We start from the raw sequence: 18,288 nt of genomic DNA on the forward strand, positions 1-18,288 counted from the left end.
TTGCATAGAGTCACTGAAGACTATTGGCAAGTTTTTTGCTAAAGAGAATTGACTTATCAGTCTGATGTATTTCGAAATTGTGCATTAAAAGCTATCTAAAAATACATATTTCATAATGCTCGCCGAAATAATACAAGAACTACGAGAAAATTTGTTTAAGTCGCGGTGCAATATCTCCAAAATTTTTACAAGGAATAGTGAAAAATATCTTCACTTTTTATTAGACTTGATGGACATTCCTAAGGATGCTAAGGGGGATTAGCACACTATCAATGCTATCAATATGGGAAAATGGGACAGTTTCAGGCATGTTTTACTTTTGAAAATATAACAGATTAATCTGTCGTATACTTTCAAATATCTGATGCTCAAGAAAAACTAGACTTAGCATGATTTTAATTTACAAAAGTTTAACAAATAGGATTTGAAAATTTTAGTTAAATTTTTACAGTGTCAAAATTAAGGCTTTTTATATTTATTTATATATATTATATTAGGGCTGTTTATATTTCTTTAAACCAAAAGATATTTGGCACTTTATAATCAAATACTTTAGTACTCTAACTCGAAAAGAGAGAGCAGATATATAATCCCTTGTCATCATCCTGGAGCACAAACGGAAAGAGATATTGACTTCTGGCCTTCGATGACCCCCTCAGGCAATATTGTCTAGGACAGTCTTTTTTTTTCCTTTTTCTCATCAGTCCCTCTTGGTTTTTTGGTTGTTTTCGAAAACGGCTGATTGAATTTTTTTTTGATTTTCGAATATGTTTTAGAGTTAGCCCAAATACACATTTCATCTTTATAGCTTCTACAGACTAGAGAAAAATATGTCCATATTTTACAGTTTTTCCTATACAAGAATAGGGAATTTGCTTCAATATGGACATAAATTTCTCTAGCGTGTAGAAGCCATAAGAGCCTAGATAGACTCAGGCTGATCATCAACAATATTTAAATGAAATTTATGCAAAGAATTTCTAATCGTTAATAATCCCATGCCCTCAGTGTATGACAAATTGGGATAAATCTTTACTGCAAAATGTTACTGACTAAATATTCTCGAGGATCAGCCTGAGTCTGTTTAGGCCTTTAGACCCATGACCGAAAATCATTTCGATATCGAATTTTTAAAAGTCAAAATAAACCGTATTCCCCTAAGTCGAAATAAAATTTCTAAACTAGACTGTACTTTTTCTAATGACTAACCTTTGCTCATAGTGGTCATACAAAAGACAATAGTTTCGAGGAGAAGTCGTTGTTATGCGGGTCGTTTTTAAGACTATTTCCTAAACACAATAATTCTGTGACTTATATTGCCTCCCTCACTCCTTTGCTTTTCCCGGGACCTCTCTCTCTCTCTTTCAATGCACTTCTAAAGCATACATTTCAATACATTCATGTTTTAATATCTTTTGTGTCTGGAGATTCTTATGGGAAGCCACCGCACTGGGTTGAAGACGTGTGCAACACGTGACAAGAAAGTGCTCTCCTCAATCAATGTGCGATTCACGGTTTTATTCTCTCGTTGGTTCGGTCTTTTCGTGAACCGCCAGCGGTGTAATTTGAATTTAATGCTTTTGTTGAGCTTGTAAAGTTTGAATTAATTTCTTCTCGCGGAGAAAAACGAGAGGAGCCACCATTTGTGGGTGTGCCGCAAAACAATGAGATATATGTAAAGGAGATTGAGAGACAAAATGTGAATTATTTTATATATTGAGGGAGGCCTCTATCTTTATTTACGATGGTAACAAGGTATTTATGGCATAATCATCGACACGGAAAGAATTTTACTTTCCCGCGCAAAATTGCAAATTGAAATTTATTTTGTTTTTGTATATATTATGATTGCCATCATTAAGACGAATCGAAAACACAGTGCATTTTCTTTCATCTTCACTGATTTTATTATGGATGTCTTAATAAATCAATTAGCAGTAATTGTTAATTCTGCAAAATTTATTTGACAGTAATTTTATATTCCATTGAATTGCATAATTTTGGTTTTTGCAATACGTCCACCGCGTCCACCGCCATCTTAACCACACATCGGACCTTCAAGGAAAGGTCCCTAAACTGGTTGTATTGTTCTAATATTTTGCATTTATATACCGGCACACAACAAATAAGATTTTGTTGAAAGTTTGCCAAAAGGATGTTATTTTGCAAATATTTTGGCAAAACATTTTCATATTTTATCCGTGAAAACTTACTTTGACCAACTTTTTACACATAAATCGCACTTCAACTGTTTTAGTGGCACTTTGAGGGTTTTTAAATGATTTTTCGATTATTACAGAATTAGAAAGAGAATTTTATGCACTATCAGAATCCGGTTTTAGATTTTCCCAACCTTTGTTTACTGTATAAGTGACGTTTTTAAGATTTTCTCATAGGATCTCGGTGGCGCAATAGGCAAGACTGTTGGGTCTAGGCCGGACGAAATCTCTGACTCGGATCACAAAGTTGTGACTTCGAGTCCTGTCCGGTGCAATCAACCGAACGTCAGGAAAAGACATTTTCACTGTGAGATAAAACGTAATAAAATGCACCGCCTCTGCCCAAAAAACTCTGGGAGCATCTATACTGCGGGAAGGTGACAAACTATAGTCCAGTATTTGAGGACTTCTATCTTTAAAACCTAGATTCTAAAAGTGCCAGTAAAATAGCGGAAGTCCAAAATGACGAAACGAATGAATCCCCCTTTTCAAAGAACGTCACATTGAGATCGAATGAGTAAAGGTTTCTATAAATTATATTTTAGGTTTTAAGATTGCAACTCTAAAATTCCACAATATTAAAAAAAAAAACTGGCACTAGGGTTTACCACAGCCCTACCACAATATTATGGAAGAAATTATTTGCATTGCTTAATAATATGATAATATTCATTCAATGAATTTATTTTAAACATTTTACCATAGCGGTACGACCAAAATTCTGAACGCCAAAATCCCGAAAGCCCAAATTCCGGAAAGCAAAATCCCGAAAGTCGATTTTGGCTCTTCGGATTTTTAGCGTTTGGAATTTTGGCTTTTCGAAATTTGGGCTATTCGAGATTTTGACTTTCGGGATTTAGACCGTTTCCGAATTTTGGCTATTCGAGATTTCGGCTTTCAGGAATTTGGCTTTTCGGGATTTTCACTTACAGGATTTTGACCCTTTCCCGATTTTGACTATTCTAGACTTCGGCTTTTAGCGTTCGAGATTTTGCCGTTCAGGATTTTGGCTTTCGAAATCTTGACCGTAACCCGTTACTAGTATTACAAATTCTTTTCACATCTTTTTTGAAACATTTTCTAGTCGAAAATAAATTTAAAATACAAATTGTAATGGTTCTGCCATTTAGATCAGGAAAATTTCACTAAATCAAAATTCCTATGCAGTTCTTTCTCAATTGTATTGCAAGTGTCTATCCGACTCTTGCGCACTCAGAACTAAATTTAATTTGTTGTGATATTTTAAAGAAGAAGAAGAAAAAGAAGAATGCGAAAGAATGGGACAGACATAAGAAATAGACTTGAGAAGGAGAAGGATGGAAATTTTGATTTCATGAAATTTCCCTAATCAAAAAGATGTGCCGGAGGCATAATATTTAAATCCAAAAATATTTGATAACAAATAAAATAAAGAATCTCAGCTAATATTGAATGAAAGAACCAACAGCTCTCATAAGCTTAAACAAACTTATGAATATTTAATGGTGCTGAATTTTATAGAGAAAAAAATTTGTTTCAATATCACTTCAATTGAATCGTGATCATATTATTTTTTTTAGTCAATTGCATAAATTAATTCACTAAAAATTGTCCCCCGCAATTTAACACCTACTAACTATTCAAATCTTTATTTTATCGTATTTATTGCTTTTGTTTCCTTATCGAGAGCCTTTCAGAAGCACCATAACGTCATGTAAAATAAGTATGCAATGTTAAAGTTAATAAATTTATTCTGCAGACAAATTTGATTGTTTTTTTTGTGGGGATAACAAATTATCAATACTGAATATTGCTGAAGCAATTAATTGTATTTTACGTTTACAGTAGAGCCTCTCTATAGTCCATATTTGGTTCCAGATTTGACACTTAGGTCGCACTATAGTCCAATTCATTTTTTTTTTAAATTATCAACGACTTTTAATATTGAAATTGCTCGACGGCTTCCACTTTCTTTGGGATTGTGATACTTATCCTCGCTCTCTTCATTATGGATCACAATTATCACAACTACTCAATAAAGTTTGCCAAAAATATTAAAATAATTATGACAACATTGCATGTCGCGTACTAAAAAACATAACTTAAAATCAGTGTTTTGAAATCAACGGTCTATTCTATAAATTGTGGACTATAGAGCGATAGCCTCCCGTCAAATCATTGCTCTACCTGCCGATTTTACTCGGAGGTTTTTGAATTGTAACGGTATATTCTAGTACATTCAGAGGAAATCTGTAGATTTTCTGCAGAATTTCTGTCAGAAAATCTGTAGACTTTCGGCAGAAATTCTGCTGAAAATCTGCAGATTCTCGGCAGAATTTCTGCATAAAAAATCTGCATAGTCTCCATTTTCTCAACAAAAATATTGTTGATTTATCAAGAAACTGCAGCAGTTACAAAGAAAATGGTATGCTCTGCTTAACAAGTATTACCGATTAAACATTTTTGATGAGTAAAAAGATTCAAGCCAAAAATACTAATTTCTTAAAAATCGCCCATGAAATAATACAAAAACACGAAATTTAGATCGACACTTAAAGTTTTCACTTCACTATTCTCTACTTAAAACACGGCGTCGCAGAATTCTTTATTTTATATAAACACTGTGATATCACTAAAAATAACTCTATAAAATTTTACGAACTTCAGTGAAAAATATTTCATCTTTTCTGACACATCTTTCTGGAAAGTCTGGAATGTAGAAAAATCTACAGAAAATCGACAAAATATCTACAGAAATTCGTCAGTGTGCACCAGGATTCGTCAGAAAATCTGCAAAAATTTCTGACGAATTTTGTCCCAAGCCCAAATAAAATTCGTAGAAATATCTACAGATTTCTCGGCAAATTTTCTGCAGAGATGTAGATATTTTCTGCAGAAATCTTAAAGATATCTGACGAAATTATTTGACGGGGCTATAGCGGGGCTCTACTGTATTAATATTCAAATTCGTTTTATTATGAATTATTCTTTTAAGTTAAATATTATCGGAAGTTTTTTTTTTTAAATTAATATGCTTCAAAGTCCCATTTGTGGAAAATTGATCAACCCTTTATGCACTCACTAATAAACCTGGCATGTGGGTGGCAGAGGATGTCTCAAGTTTTACCACAATTTAAGGTGTTCGCAGAGAAATGCACTCCGCTAAATATGACCGTTGGTGGCTTGTTAGTTTAACGCTCTCTGGCGCGAACGTTAGTCGTGCTCACCGCCAAATAGGGGATAGATCTTTTTATTGTTTTTTCAGCATCATTCACGATGATCTGGGCTGCAAAAGAGAAGTCTAACAGACGAAAGATGCTGGTGACAGTCCAGTCATTTGTCTAAATGTGCCGCTTTCAGGGGCACTATTATTTATCTGCATCTCCTGAACTCCATTTGGAGGATGATTAATTGTACCCCTGAAGAACTCGATGCAAATAAACATTGTTATATTTCTCTTGAGAACTGCCAAGATTTTTGTTGAAATGAATAAATCAGAAATGAACGAAAAGTGCCTGAATAAAGGCAAAACGCAAGTGTCTTAACACTGCCTGATAAATTTATCTGACCGCAAAAATATAAATTGATTTAATTTTATTTGCAGATTCCGATTCTGGCAATGGGGAAAATGGGTTGAAGTCCGTGTGGATGATCGTCTTCCGACACGGGGTGATCGTCCTGCCCATATGCACTGCTCTCAACCGGATATATTCTGGGCAGCATTGCTTGAGAAGGCCTACGCAAAATTATATGGGGGCTACGCTTTCCTCAAGTACGGCAGCGTAGGTCGAGCCATTCAGGATCTCACGGGTATTTCCACTAATTTTAGGATCAATTTAGGATTCGACTTACTTGGATGTTTATTTTTAGGGGCTGTTGTGCAGAGTGTTCCACCCAGTGGACCACTTCTGGGTGGTGCAGTACCTAGGTCCACCCTTCTCCTGGCCATTACACATCCTGACAAAGGCACCAAACATCGACGATCAGGATTACTTGCCGAACATCCTTATTGTATAACGGGACTGGCACGTATTAGAACAACCCCATCAGATGCCCCACCAACTGCAGCTGCTACACACGATACCAATCTTATTCGCCTCAGGAGTCCATGGGCAGGAGGAGAATGGGGTGGAGTATGGGGAGGTGCATGGTCTGAACGAAGCTGGGAATGGAATGCCCTGAGTGAAAGAGATCGAGATCTTTTGGCATCTAGATCACAGAATGAAGGAGAATTCTGGTGAGTATTTTTTTGTTTAACTTAAATAAAAATCCTGGAAACTCCTTGTGAACTTTGCTTTTTGATCACCAAAAAAATTAAAAAAAAAAAACACAGTAAATTCATAATTTCTATAAATTTATTTATTTCACCATTCGCGATCTTTTCCTGGATCTAGAAATTTTCTAAAGAATTCTGACATCTGATAAATTCCATCATTTGTAGCCTTCCATGTATTTGAGAGAATTTTTCTAAAATCATAAACATCCTCCTGATTCAGTGAATCGAAGGATCTTTTGGTTTTCTTTGGGATGAGTCGCGTAGCGTAGGTTTCATTATCAATTGATAGGTCTCTGTCATCGTAAAATGTAGTTGTAGCCTGATCAAGGGCCTCACTTATTGCCCGGGGGTGTCCCTGACCCTTTCCATAGACAACCCCATCTGGAAGAGTTATACTCTTTATGCTGTCTTCATCGGCTGAAGGGAAGTCTCTCATTATCATTTCCATGATATTTTTATCTGTTAGATTTTTGTAGTCTTCCGTATCTGGCCTCAGGATGAACTTCAAGTCACTGGCTTCCGTTGCAATTGAACTGGATTCTACCCTCTGAATTTCTGTTGTTACCTCCTGAAAAATTTCCCAAAACGGACTTTTCTGACTTTGAGACTCCTGTACAGAGTCATCTTTCTGCCAATCAAATTGTGACCTCCGATGTCTTGACAATCGCTGATTCCTGGTCGATCTTATCTTGTTGGAATTTCCTCGCCAGGAATTTAAAATAAGATCCGCTGCTTTTTCTCCAATCATCAAACTGTATGCATTTGTGTGTCCGGAAGGACTTTCAGGGATGATGCTTGTATCTACAACTCGAAGATTCTCAAATCCATGGACCTTTAAGTGATTGTCCACAACACTCTGGGCATCCTGACCCATCCTACACGTCGCTACTTGATGATGAAGAGGAAAAGATAGGTACTTTATGTAGCATCTCCAATAGTCTTCAGTCCCTTTCACTGTTCCCTCGCAACCTCGTATTGTAGGCATGTAGAGAGATACCCCCAGTTTCTGGAACTCTTCCTGTTGTCCAATCTCTATCCCCATTTTAATTGCCTTTAGAAATGCCTGAACATCATTTTCATGGGAGAGGAAATTGGGGTAGAATTCAGGATGTCTAAAAGGGTCCTTAGAACGAATCTTCATAAACCCACGACTTTTAGGGTGGAGCAACATGGGCAGGAAGAGAAAAGCCCGGAGATTTTCAAGTGGTGCAAAAACATCTTCATAGAGGGATTTTGTAAGACCAAGACCAAGTCTTGTTCCACTCCCAGAATCAAATGCCACCGTTGAAAAAGCTTGCATCATTTCAATGTCCGGAATATTAGGATCACTTCCAGATGAAGAATTAGTGTTGAAGTACATTAAAGACTCTACGCCGTTCATTGTGAAAGGACCTTTGCCATAAAAGTAATCAACAATTGTCCTAGAAACATAAAATTAAGAAGAAAAATTTCAAAATTATGACTGCAAAAAACAATAAACTTGCAATAAATTCAATAAGATGCCAAATAAAATATCAAACCAAAAAGCGTTAATTTGTAATCAATCTATTATGTACATTCCCGTACCTTAATGGTGCGAAAGTCCCCCAACTCAGGGTTATTTCACGCAAAAATGGTCATTTATAAAAGAAATAAAACTGCATTGATTTCAAATGCTGGACTTTAAAACATAAAAACATGTTTTATAAAAACGAAAACTTGATACTGTTATAATTCCCTATTAATTGTTTGACTTTGATAATTTTATCGTGAATACAAAGTATATTTCACAGTGCTAAATTTTTTCTAATCATTAAAAGATCATTATAATGCTTAAAATCTATATCTTTTTTAGTATATCAGTCTTTTTGATGAATTTTAAAATATTGAAGTCTCATAATACTACCAAAAGCATAGAATGTTTCGCGAAAAATATTGTCTTTGTTTTATCCCACCTTACCTATAAGGTCTTATTGGTTTATAGCCCTTTATGACCGCAGACTGAAAAATATTCTAAATCTAAACAATTAGGGTAAGTGTGCCAAATTCCGGCCAGCTTGCAATTTCGGCCACCTTTTTTGTTCCTCGAATTTCCATGAATTTTTAATTTACATATTCTAGAGATTATGCAATTCAAAAGAATAACAAAAAATGTAGCTTCGACAAATGAGATGACGTGAAAAAGATATTGGAAGAATTCCCGAAGGGCAAGGAACTATAAGAATGAAGGTGGCGAAATAGGGCACCAAAGCTATGTTTACATTTTTATTCATTTTAAAATGTATTAAGAATAATTTTAAAGTAAATAAAGACGATATACTGTCTGCAAGGTTCTAAGCAATACTCCTTAAAAAGAAGTAATAAAAAAAATCAATTTCTAATAAAGATATTACATTTCAAACTTGAGATTTTGGCGCTTACATGCAACTATGCCGAAATTTGGCACACTTACCCTAATTTATTAAATAGCACTTGAATTTTCGAACTCAATCGACTAAAACAACCAGCAAAGTCTTTTCATTAAGCATTTGAAATTGTTTTAAATTAAGTAGAAATAATTAAATTGGGATTTCTAAGAAATGCTATGCAATGCCATTATTAAGAGAGGCGTCAAACTCGGGGCTGACCTAGGGCAAGGAGGTTGAATCTAATTTGAGATCTTGCCTTAAAGCGTCTTGGGATCAATCGCGAATATCTTCCTAAAGTGGCGTAGGATCGACATGCATAGGCTGTTAATCTGGGGTGTCCTAGGTCTGAGACTCCAATAGGGACAATAAGGATGATTGATTAAAAATGAATAATTATTATCGGTCACAGGAAACTTCCCATGACCCTACATAAAATTGCATCTTTAAAGCTTTCAGAACTTAAAGCAAAACTGTCAGAACTACCTTATTATTTATTTAATGTTAAAGACCTTATTATAATCATAAAACCACTAGTAAATTATTATTATTATTATGTTACTTTGATAGAAACTTACAATAAGATTCGGAAATTAGTGAAAATAAAGCGATCCATAGTTTTGTTTTGATCCAGTTTTTTAAAATAAATTGCAGAAATCAAATAAAAACCTGATGGAAATTTAATAACATGGATTATGACCTGGATTAGAATTTATTCCTTCTATAGCTACACACTACGTTTCAAGGATGTTTGTCCCCTTCTTCAGGTATGGAGATACTTGGGATAAATCGGGTCAAAGGGAATTTTTGCTACTACTTCACTATTAAATTTCCATCAAGTATAACTGACCGAACACTTTCCAAATAAAAACTCTTACGAAATTAATGATTTTTAAGAGCATACGGCTTTGGTATGACTTAAGTGATACACCAATCCTTGCAGAGCAATAACTAAAATATGCAAAAATTAAAATTTCCCCTTCGTTGAACTGTCGACTCTCTTCTGTAAATGCCAACCAAATTTGATGTTACCCTTAATAAATTAGTATCATCATCATCATTTTCAAGTGCGTATCCCTATTGGGGTCGCAAACATAAGACACATAAGGTTAGTAGCCCACGCCTCTAGATCCTATTCCACTTTAGCAAGATCAGCAAGATGTTCGGATTCGATCTCAAGACGCTCTAAAGCAAGATCCTTAATTTAATTAAGCCACCCTGTCCTAGGTCTGCCCCGAGATCAAGCTCTCCTCACAAGGGGCATTGTTTCTTCATCCATGAGCTTAACATGATCATACGATCGAAGTTGTGGTCTCTCAACTCAAAGAAGCAAAAACCGACAATTTAGCAATGAAAACCGATAATTAGCAGAACGACTAAACTCGGTTTAGTTACTGAAAAAGCCTGACCGATCCGCGACGAAATTTCTGCGTCCATCCTACTACCACTCGTATACATAAAACCCCGAGATACTTGGACTCCTTCACCTTTTTTTTATGTTCTTAGGGGGAACTGGGGTAGTAGTAAACAGGGGTAGTTGTAAACACTGTGAATTTTTTCATTAATTTTAAGACTCCAGAGGATAAAACCCATAAGCATTCATAGATACCATGGGGATGTACATATGTCCACAGATAAATTGGTCAATAAAATCCTAATACTTTAAAAATAAAAATAATTTTTACCGAAAATGTTGATATTTCGATTAATTTGGTCATTTGGATTTCCACATGGAAATTAAAAATTGTGTAAAATAATCGAAATGTAGCAATACCAGTTCTTGAATAATAAACAGTCTTTATATATCTCTTAAGTAATTAAAATAATTTAAAGTGGTGCAAAGTTAATTTCAAGGGTGGAAAAAAAGGTTTTTACATCCTCCCCAGAAAGTGTTTATTTCTACCCCAGGTATTTTGTGAAAAGAGAAAAATGCACAGTGGCACAAATTTTATTTTTATGGAAAACTCAATTATTTTCCAGCATTCGCATTACCTTCGATGTATTGCCTATACCCAAGGGTAAAACATGAGCTAAGAAAGATTTTCCAAAAATTAACTGTGCGCTTGGAAAATCACCTCAAATTCGCATCTATTGAAAATGTTTACATGTGCCCCAGTCTCCCCTACACTATAAACTGTAATGAATTGGCATTTTATATTAAAATATTTTGATATTTTTTCATTTCATTCATTTCATTTCATTTATTTAAAAATGCATTAATAAAATAAATTTTAAAAGTGCATTATAAAATAGTAATTAAGTACTTTGATTTTGCAGTGCTAAATAGCCAAAATATTGAAAATATATATATATATATATATAAATTTATTAGAGGTGGCATCAAACGAAGTATTGCATTAAATGGTCTTTCTATCGTATAAGTTATTTAGCACAGATTCTTTAAACTATGCAGAATCCGAAAGTTGCTGCCCTATCTCTCGATGATTATGATGATTTAATTTAAAGGTTCAGTCACATTAATCATCAAAACTTCTTTTTTTTAAATTTGCTCATTTTATCAAAATTTCCCAGACACATTTGAAATTATTAAATTAGCACATTCTGGTAATTATGAGCCAGACTGTTTTCTATAAGCTAAACAATGTATCGGGGAGACTGGGGCAAAAAGTCACAAATCGAAAAATTCAAAATTCAATATCTTCCAAGAAAAATAAGATAGTGGCTTAATTTTTTTCCATAGATAGCCTCCATAGGTGTTATTCAATGTCGTAAGTTTATTAGAATTTGAACAAGGAATTTAGAAAATAAAAAATATCGAATTTTTTAGCCCTATTTTTGAAATGTTTTCCGTGCAGGAGATATCAATTATTAGCTACTTATATTAAATTTGATGCACTGGTAAATATTTCCCAAATTATCTGGATATTTTTTGAATACGAATCCGATATCTATTTTAGAATTTTACAAAGATTCTTTTCTCCAGAAATCCTTTTATTAAAAACGACCACTTGGGGTAAAAAGTAACAAAAGCTATGGAGCAAGAAGTAACAAAAAACGAAACAATTTCTAATGTCTCACGGCAAAACGGCAAATTCCTAATGTCTCACGGTGAAAAGAAACGTCAATGCTATGTGTCGCCACTTGTTGTTTGCATTGGTTTGCAGTCTTTTGTGTGTATTTTGTAAGATAGCTTAAAATGCGTTTTTCTCGCTCAGATAGAGAAAACGGTGTTTTGCAAAGGTGTAGAAGAATAAATTTCCTATGAAAATATGTAATCTCGGTATTTTACTTAAATTTACGGAATCCCGTAATAAAGCGAATCAAAATGTGATAGTATCTTATGTCTGATACTATTTGCCCCAGCATTTTTGAGAATGATCACAAAATTACCTTTTAGAAAACGGTTCGATAAATATATTCCCTTACAAAATAGAAGAAAATGACTTTCACAGAGTTGTAGAGCGGTAAATTTCCTATAAAACTGTGCTAATTAGAAATTTTGGAGGTGCTCGGGTAAGCTTGTAAAAAAATAAAATATCCGTTTTGTTACTTTTTGCCCCAGTCTCCCCTACTCTTACAACCTCTTTGTTTATTATATTTTTTTATTTGTTTTTCATTCATTTTATCAAATTTTGATATTATTTTTGATCCTTAAAATTTCGAAATTTGTATTAGAATCTTGATAAATAAACGTAATTTTGAGGATAAAATGATGGAGGCGTTTATTATTTATCGATCAATATGATTCTACCTCTAATTAAATTCTTTTTCTTCAGAATTTTCTTACCTACTGACCTATATATGATGTATTGCTACCCATTAATTGTATAATATTTATGCAATTCAGAGCACATCATCACTATGTAATTTAAGATCATAGTACATGACTTTACATCACACCTGATCACCTCGAGATCAAGACACACTCGACAATGGACAATCCCATCAGGGTCAATAGCAAGATTCTCTTCAGAATCTTAACATCTTATTTGGTGAAACCACTGATCTTCTTTCTTTTCTTTCTCTCTTGTCTGTTTACCAACGTATTCTCACCTTGCATTAATGATCCGATCGAAGTTGATCAGTCCATCGTGCATTGGGTTCATGGTAAAAATTGGCCCAAATACTGAGAGGTGCTCGTACATTAGTTTCCCTACCGGAAGATCTCTAACCACAGGTATGCCCAGGTCTCTTAGATCATCTTTAGGACCAATACCAGACAGAGTGAGAAGCTTGGGACTCTCAAAGGATCCAGCTGAGAGAATCACTTCTTTCTTAGCACGGATTTTTCGCACATTCTTATCCACGAGTGCAAAAACACCCCTCACGCGATTCTTTCCTGGAAATAAATTATGTTGTAAAGAAAATTCACTAAATAATATATTAAGTAAACTCCATCTACAGACGATCGAATTCCAGTTTTAAGACAGGACTGCTTGTGAAGATATGAAGATTTTTCCTGTATTTTATTGGCTCCAGGAAGGCTCTAGCGGCTGAAATTCTTCTGCCAAGTCTTGTATTTTGCTGCAGGAAGGATACTCCGATTTGCTCTCCAGAATTGTAATCGATTCTGTTGAAGCCCATTTTTTCCACTGATGCTACGAAAGCTTCAGCCACGGGGGTTCTGAAAGGATTGTCCTCCACAGGAGATTCACCGGAATGTCCATGGAGGGGACTGTTCAAGAGATCTTGGACCGTTGAATTTTCAGATCGAATAAAAAGCGGGAGAATATCTCGGTAACTCCATCCTTCATTGCCAGCTTCAGCCCAGGAATCGAAATCCAGGCGATTACCTCGTGTGTAAATCATGTAATTTATTACACTAGATCCACCAAGGACACGTCCATGTGGAAAGCGGCACCTCCTGCCCAAAACCCCAAAACAGGCATTCTTCTGAGGTTCTGTGGTGTATCCGTAATTGAATGGTGTGGATTGAAGATTTGGAGATCCCATAGGAATGTCCGAAGTGAAGGGAATTTCCGGACGTCCAGCTTCTAAGAGCAGTACTGAAAATCTCTTGTCTGCTGATAAACGATTTGCCAAGACACATCCAGCTGGACCACTACCCACAATCACGAAGTCATAAGATTCTTGAAGCTTCCTCCGTGGAAATGTCAATCCAAACATCGTTTCAAGATCAATATTGGGCACTTCAGCACCATTCTTAGTCACATTCACAATTAATTCACTCACGAGTTGTATCGAAGAGGGATTGAGGAAGGCATTAGCATGGGAAATTGGTGGGAATGTAAGGATAGTGATCCCTAGGAAGATTCCAATCACTTTAATCCGCGTTAGAAGCATATCTGAGAAACGATTTAAACTCACTGGCAGTTACTTTGCAAATGCCTTTCGATAAGATGATCATGTTGTTGCGAGGTGGATGCCTTGGGAGTTACAACCACATCAACATCTCCTGCACAGAGATTTCTTTTTCTACCGTAGGAAAAGTTGGTGACAGGCAAAAATTTACAAGTTCTAATTATTTTTTTTTTAATTTTTTGAAATACAAAAATAGCTTTTGGCTATCACGAAAATTAGTCACACGTTTTTGTTATTATAAAGCTTTATTTAAATCAGGAAATCAACATATACAGATCACCACTAAACATCAACAAACTAAACTAAGGAAGTCATTAACTTTTTGAAGAACCGTTGAAGTTAAAAATTTCAATTGTAAAACCTTTTCAATATATTTACACTTTGCATTGTTTGCGAGCAAAAAAGTTACTACAGGGAATATAGCCACTTCAAGTATTTTCAAGTACAAGGTGATCTGGGTACCAAAAGACTCTGAGAATTTATTTTATAACTTTATATGATTTTTTTTGCGGTAAAATGCGCGATCGCGATTATTCAATTCATTGCATAAGTGTGCGAGGGGAAGAGATTTATATGATTGCCGAAAGGTCAGGTTCAATAGATTATGATGACGTTCGTCTGTGAAGCCAGGTGGGGAAAAGGCGTCAATTTTTCTATGCGTTTTATTTAATTTATTTCTCTAATATTTTAGGCAAAAAAATTAACAGTTTTTTCCTGATTTTTTACATATATATTAGGTGAGATTCTTAACAATCTCACCTACTATAATCCTAACAAAATTTCATGTCGTCCGATCGACCTCAAACTTGGCCAAAACGTGTTTCAGCACTTCCTGATCACGAATATATATGTGGCTAATTTACGTTCCCGGCCGGCCGGCCGGCTGGCCGGCCGCTCTTTGGAGCTTAATAGCTCCTAAACTAAAAGAGATATCGACTTGCGGTTTTCGGCAAAGGTTATATATCGGGTGAAAATTGCAACTTGGTGCATTGACCCCCCACCCCCCACCCCTCCTTCCGCCATTTTGAAGACCCCCCTTTTTTTGTTTTCTCAATAGCTCCGCCCCTATGGCATCGAGCGGGCTCAAATTTTAGTATGTTATAGCTGGGCCTTAGAGCTTTCCATCAATACCAAACTTAAGGTCCCCCGACCCCCCTGACCCGAGCTATAAGGGTCCAAAAAAAATTTCTTAAAATGGCCATAACTCCGGTTCTAATTGTCAGAATTTAAAAAGTGGGGGCTTTTTGGAAAGCTCTCGTGAAATGCCACTTCCCCTTCTAACATCGCAAGTTCATAAAACCACCGCTAGGGGCGCTATTATTAAAAAGAAAATTTTTAAATCTTAAAAGTTAAATAACTCAAAAATTCCATTGTGCATCGGGCTGAAATTTTAGTATGTTGTAGCCGTTGATTATACCTATCAAACAAAAAAAACCTTAAGTCGATCCATAACCCCTGACCCGAGCTATAAGGGGTCAAAGTTCGAACATTGACCGGCCTCTATCTCCGGTTCTAACTAACATAGCGACCTAAATTTTACCTTTTTGGTTTCGTCTCGATGAGCACTTTCAGATGGAAGTTCAAAAAAGTCACCACAGGTGGCGCTGTGATAGCGTCAAAATTCATCGAAATTCAAAGTCACTTTTCTAGAAAACGGCATTGTGCAAGTTAATGAAATTTTAGTATGTTGTAGTCCAGTCTAGGACGTTTCCAAAATGGTGCGTACGTGCGCTGTGGTTAAAACAGAACCGGAGATATGAGGGGTCAAAGTTCACAAAATTCAAAAAGTCATATCTCCGGTTCTATGTGACCGATTTTGATGAATGAGGTCTTAAACGAAAGATCTCACCAAATGCTACAACTTTCTAGAATATTTGAACTTCGTGGGACCAACACCAGGGGCGCCACAGTCGAAAAACCAATTTCCATATCACATAACCTCAATTATCTCGACTGTCGCTGAACCGATTTTGATGATTACTTCGACATAATTGTAGAGCACATTTGTCTCTACATTTCGTCCATACATCATTTTCCACTCAGACTACGCTATCACTCCGATTTCGCCGTTTAAGTGTGAAAAAATTGATTTTTCCCATAATAACGCTTTGAAATCACTCAGATGCCAATTTGACTGCCTCTACTCCACAAAGACACTTAAAATAGGGTTTTAAATGGAAAGTCCCACAAAATACAACAATTCTTTGATATAGTTGAAGTTCATCAAATGAACACTTGGGGCGCTCTGGTCGAAAAAACAAGTTCAGAAACAAACAACCTCGATTATCTCGGCTTCTAATTAATCGATGAGATCAAGTTCTACGGCAAAATTATAGAGTACATTCTGGTCTACATTTCACCCATATATCACTTTTGTGCCAGTTCATCCAAATCCTTGATATTTTGATTTAAATACAAAGTTTGTATAATTTCACGAATTTGATTCAAGATAACTGAATGGCGACTCACAATTTCAGCTCTAAATCGAATTTGCATGCACTCCGAGTTAGCTCACGTTAAGAATCTCACCTACATAAGCCGGTTAGGATTATCTGTCCCTTTTATCTACATAACAGCCTTTTGTTTGAGAATTTAATTAGTTTTGCACAATCTCTATCTATTAGGATGGCAGTTCCTGAATTTCTACAGCGTTTTTCCGTCATCTGGCTGGCTCACATCTCGCCAGATGATTGGGCACTTGAACCAGCTTTACATTCCCGATCTCCATGGAGAGCTGCTCTAGCACTACGCCAATGGAGGCCAGGCTTCAATGCCGGTGGACCACATAGGCATGTGGAAACCACAGCAACAAATCCTCAATTCAGGATTCGTGTTCCAGGAGCAGCATCAAAAGCTCATGTGGTAGTGGCTGTGGCACAAAAGTACGAGTGCTTTAGAAGTCGCCACGATGAGGAAGCAGAAATTGGATTCACTATCTATGAGGTACGGTCCAGCAAAACCACAAAAATCACTCCCTTTCACAGAAAGCTTTCATGTTGTAGGTTCCCCCTGGAATGCCTCGTGTCACTCCACAATTCGTGAGTGAACAGATGCCTCTGGACTTTGCGCCAATGCAGAATGTACGAGAAGTGGTCACGTTCTTTGCCTTGCCACCGGGAGATTTTGTCGTTCTTCCGCATAGCACTCAGCACCGTGAAGGAAAATTTCTAGTACGCATCCTGGCAGATCAGCATGCTGATGTTTGGGAAGTTAATGAGGACAATGTGGTCATCCAGAACATTGCAGCAGAATTTATGGAGGAAAGAAGTGTCGATTGTGTGAGTTTTTCATGTCTTACTTCCCGCTTATTGCCTATTTTACACGTGGATTTTTTTTGGATTTTCTTTCAAATTTCAAAACATTAAAAAAAAACCTCAATTCTATCCTAATCAGTTGAGAATTACCTCATCTAATCATTCTTAAAGCTTTAACCCTTTAAGGACGAGAAGCTTTCCGCTGAGCGAAATTCAATGAAATCAATTTTCCCTCGATAGTTTAGCCTAAATAACAGATTTATGGTTAGAAAAAAATTTTCCTATCCCTAGAAGCCCTGGAAAACTATGGGTCATATATGACCCAATCGTCCATAAAGGTAAAAAAGCACAAAATTTTCTAGACGACTAGTTTACTCGTTTGCTCTGTTATTTTTGTAGGAGGAATAACTTGAATATATTTGTGATAATAAAATGAGTTATTTAGAGTACGAGTAAAAATTAAAACGATCAAAAATTAATTTAAAAAATATATCATTCAATTTTTGGTCTCAAATAATCTTGAGACAAAATCTTGAAAGAGTGGTACACAAAAACAATAATTTTTAATGTTTCCTTCATTTTTTTTATTTTTATGGTATTAATCGAAACAATTTCGAGTACTGGTAACACAGAGATAAATGTCGAATGCCTTACAAATACAATTGGTCTTATAATCTTTTTTTCTAATATCACCATGTGCACCTGCGCCTTTCCTCAATTTTCTTCAATGGGTTTCATGGTAATGGGTAGGTGCAATATTAGTTTTCTCTGCGAATTTCAGACGTAGTTGCACATTGCTGTGAATCCGGGAGTTCTTCCGGCGTTGATGCGTTCTCGATGAAACTTCAAAGTCCACTTCATCCACGTCTTGTTCCAAGTATATTTTGTCGCTT

The 18,288-nt window shown here is 35.8% G+C and overlaps 3 protein-coding genes across 7 annotated transcripts in view; 1 reads left to right on the forward strand and 2 right to left on the reverse strand.

The window, feature by feature from the left end:
* Nucleotides 1-18,288, forward strand: part of LOC129802683 (calpain-A-like) — a 67,679-nt gene that overhangs the window by 46,404 nt on the left and 2,987 nt on the right. For all 5 annotated transcript variants that reach the window (XM_055848688.1, XM_055848690.1, XM_055848689.1 and 2 more), the window contains exons 5-8: nucleotides 5,803-6,008; nucleotides 6,069-6,435; nucleotides 16,766-17,084; nucleotides 17,144-17,419. In XM_055848688.1, coding sequence (XP_055704663.1) covers nucleotides 5,803-6,008; nucleotides 6,069-6,435; nucleotides 16,766-17,084; nucleotides 17,144-17,419 — 1,168 coding nt within the window. The remainder of the gene's footprint in view (nucleotides 1-5,802; nucleotides 6,009-6,068; nucleotides 6,436-16,765; nucleotides 17,085-17,143; nucleotides 17,420-18,288) is intronic.
* The window catches only part of LOC129802702 (parathymosin-like), a 265,721-nt gene that overhangs the window by 25,373 nt on the left and 222,060 nt on the right, over nucleotides 1-18,288 (reverse strand). The gene's annotated exons all lie outside the window — the stretch shown is intronic.
* Nucleotides 6,536-16,026, reverse strand: LOC129802680 (glucose dehydrogenase [FAD, quinone]-like). The gene is made up of 3 exons (XM_055848681.1): nucleotides 13,226-16,026; nucleotides 12,873-13,158; nucleotides 6,536-7,895 (listed from the first exon to the last, which is right to left on the reverse strand). Exons 1-3 carry the CDS (start codon nucleotides 14,121-14,123, stop codon nucleotides 6,563-6,565), a joined length of 2,517 nt encoding a protein of 838 aa, XP_055704656.1. The 5' UTR covers nucleotides 14,124-16,026; the 3' UTR covers nucleotides 6,536-6,562.

This window comes from Phlebotomus papatasi, chromosome 2, assembly GCF_024763615.1.
Source record: "Phlebotomus papatasi isolate M1 chromosome 2, Ppap_2.1, whole genome shotgun sequence".
Classification (NCBI taxonomy): domain Eukaryota; kingdom Metazoa; phylum Arthropoda; class Insecta; order Diptera; family Psychodidae; genus Phlebotomus; species Phlebotomus papatasi.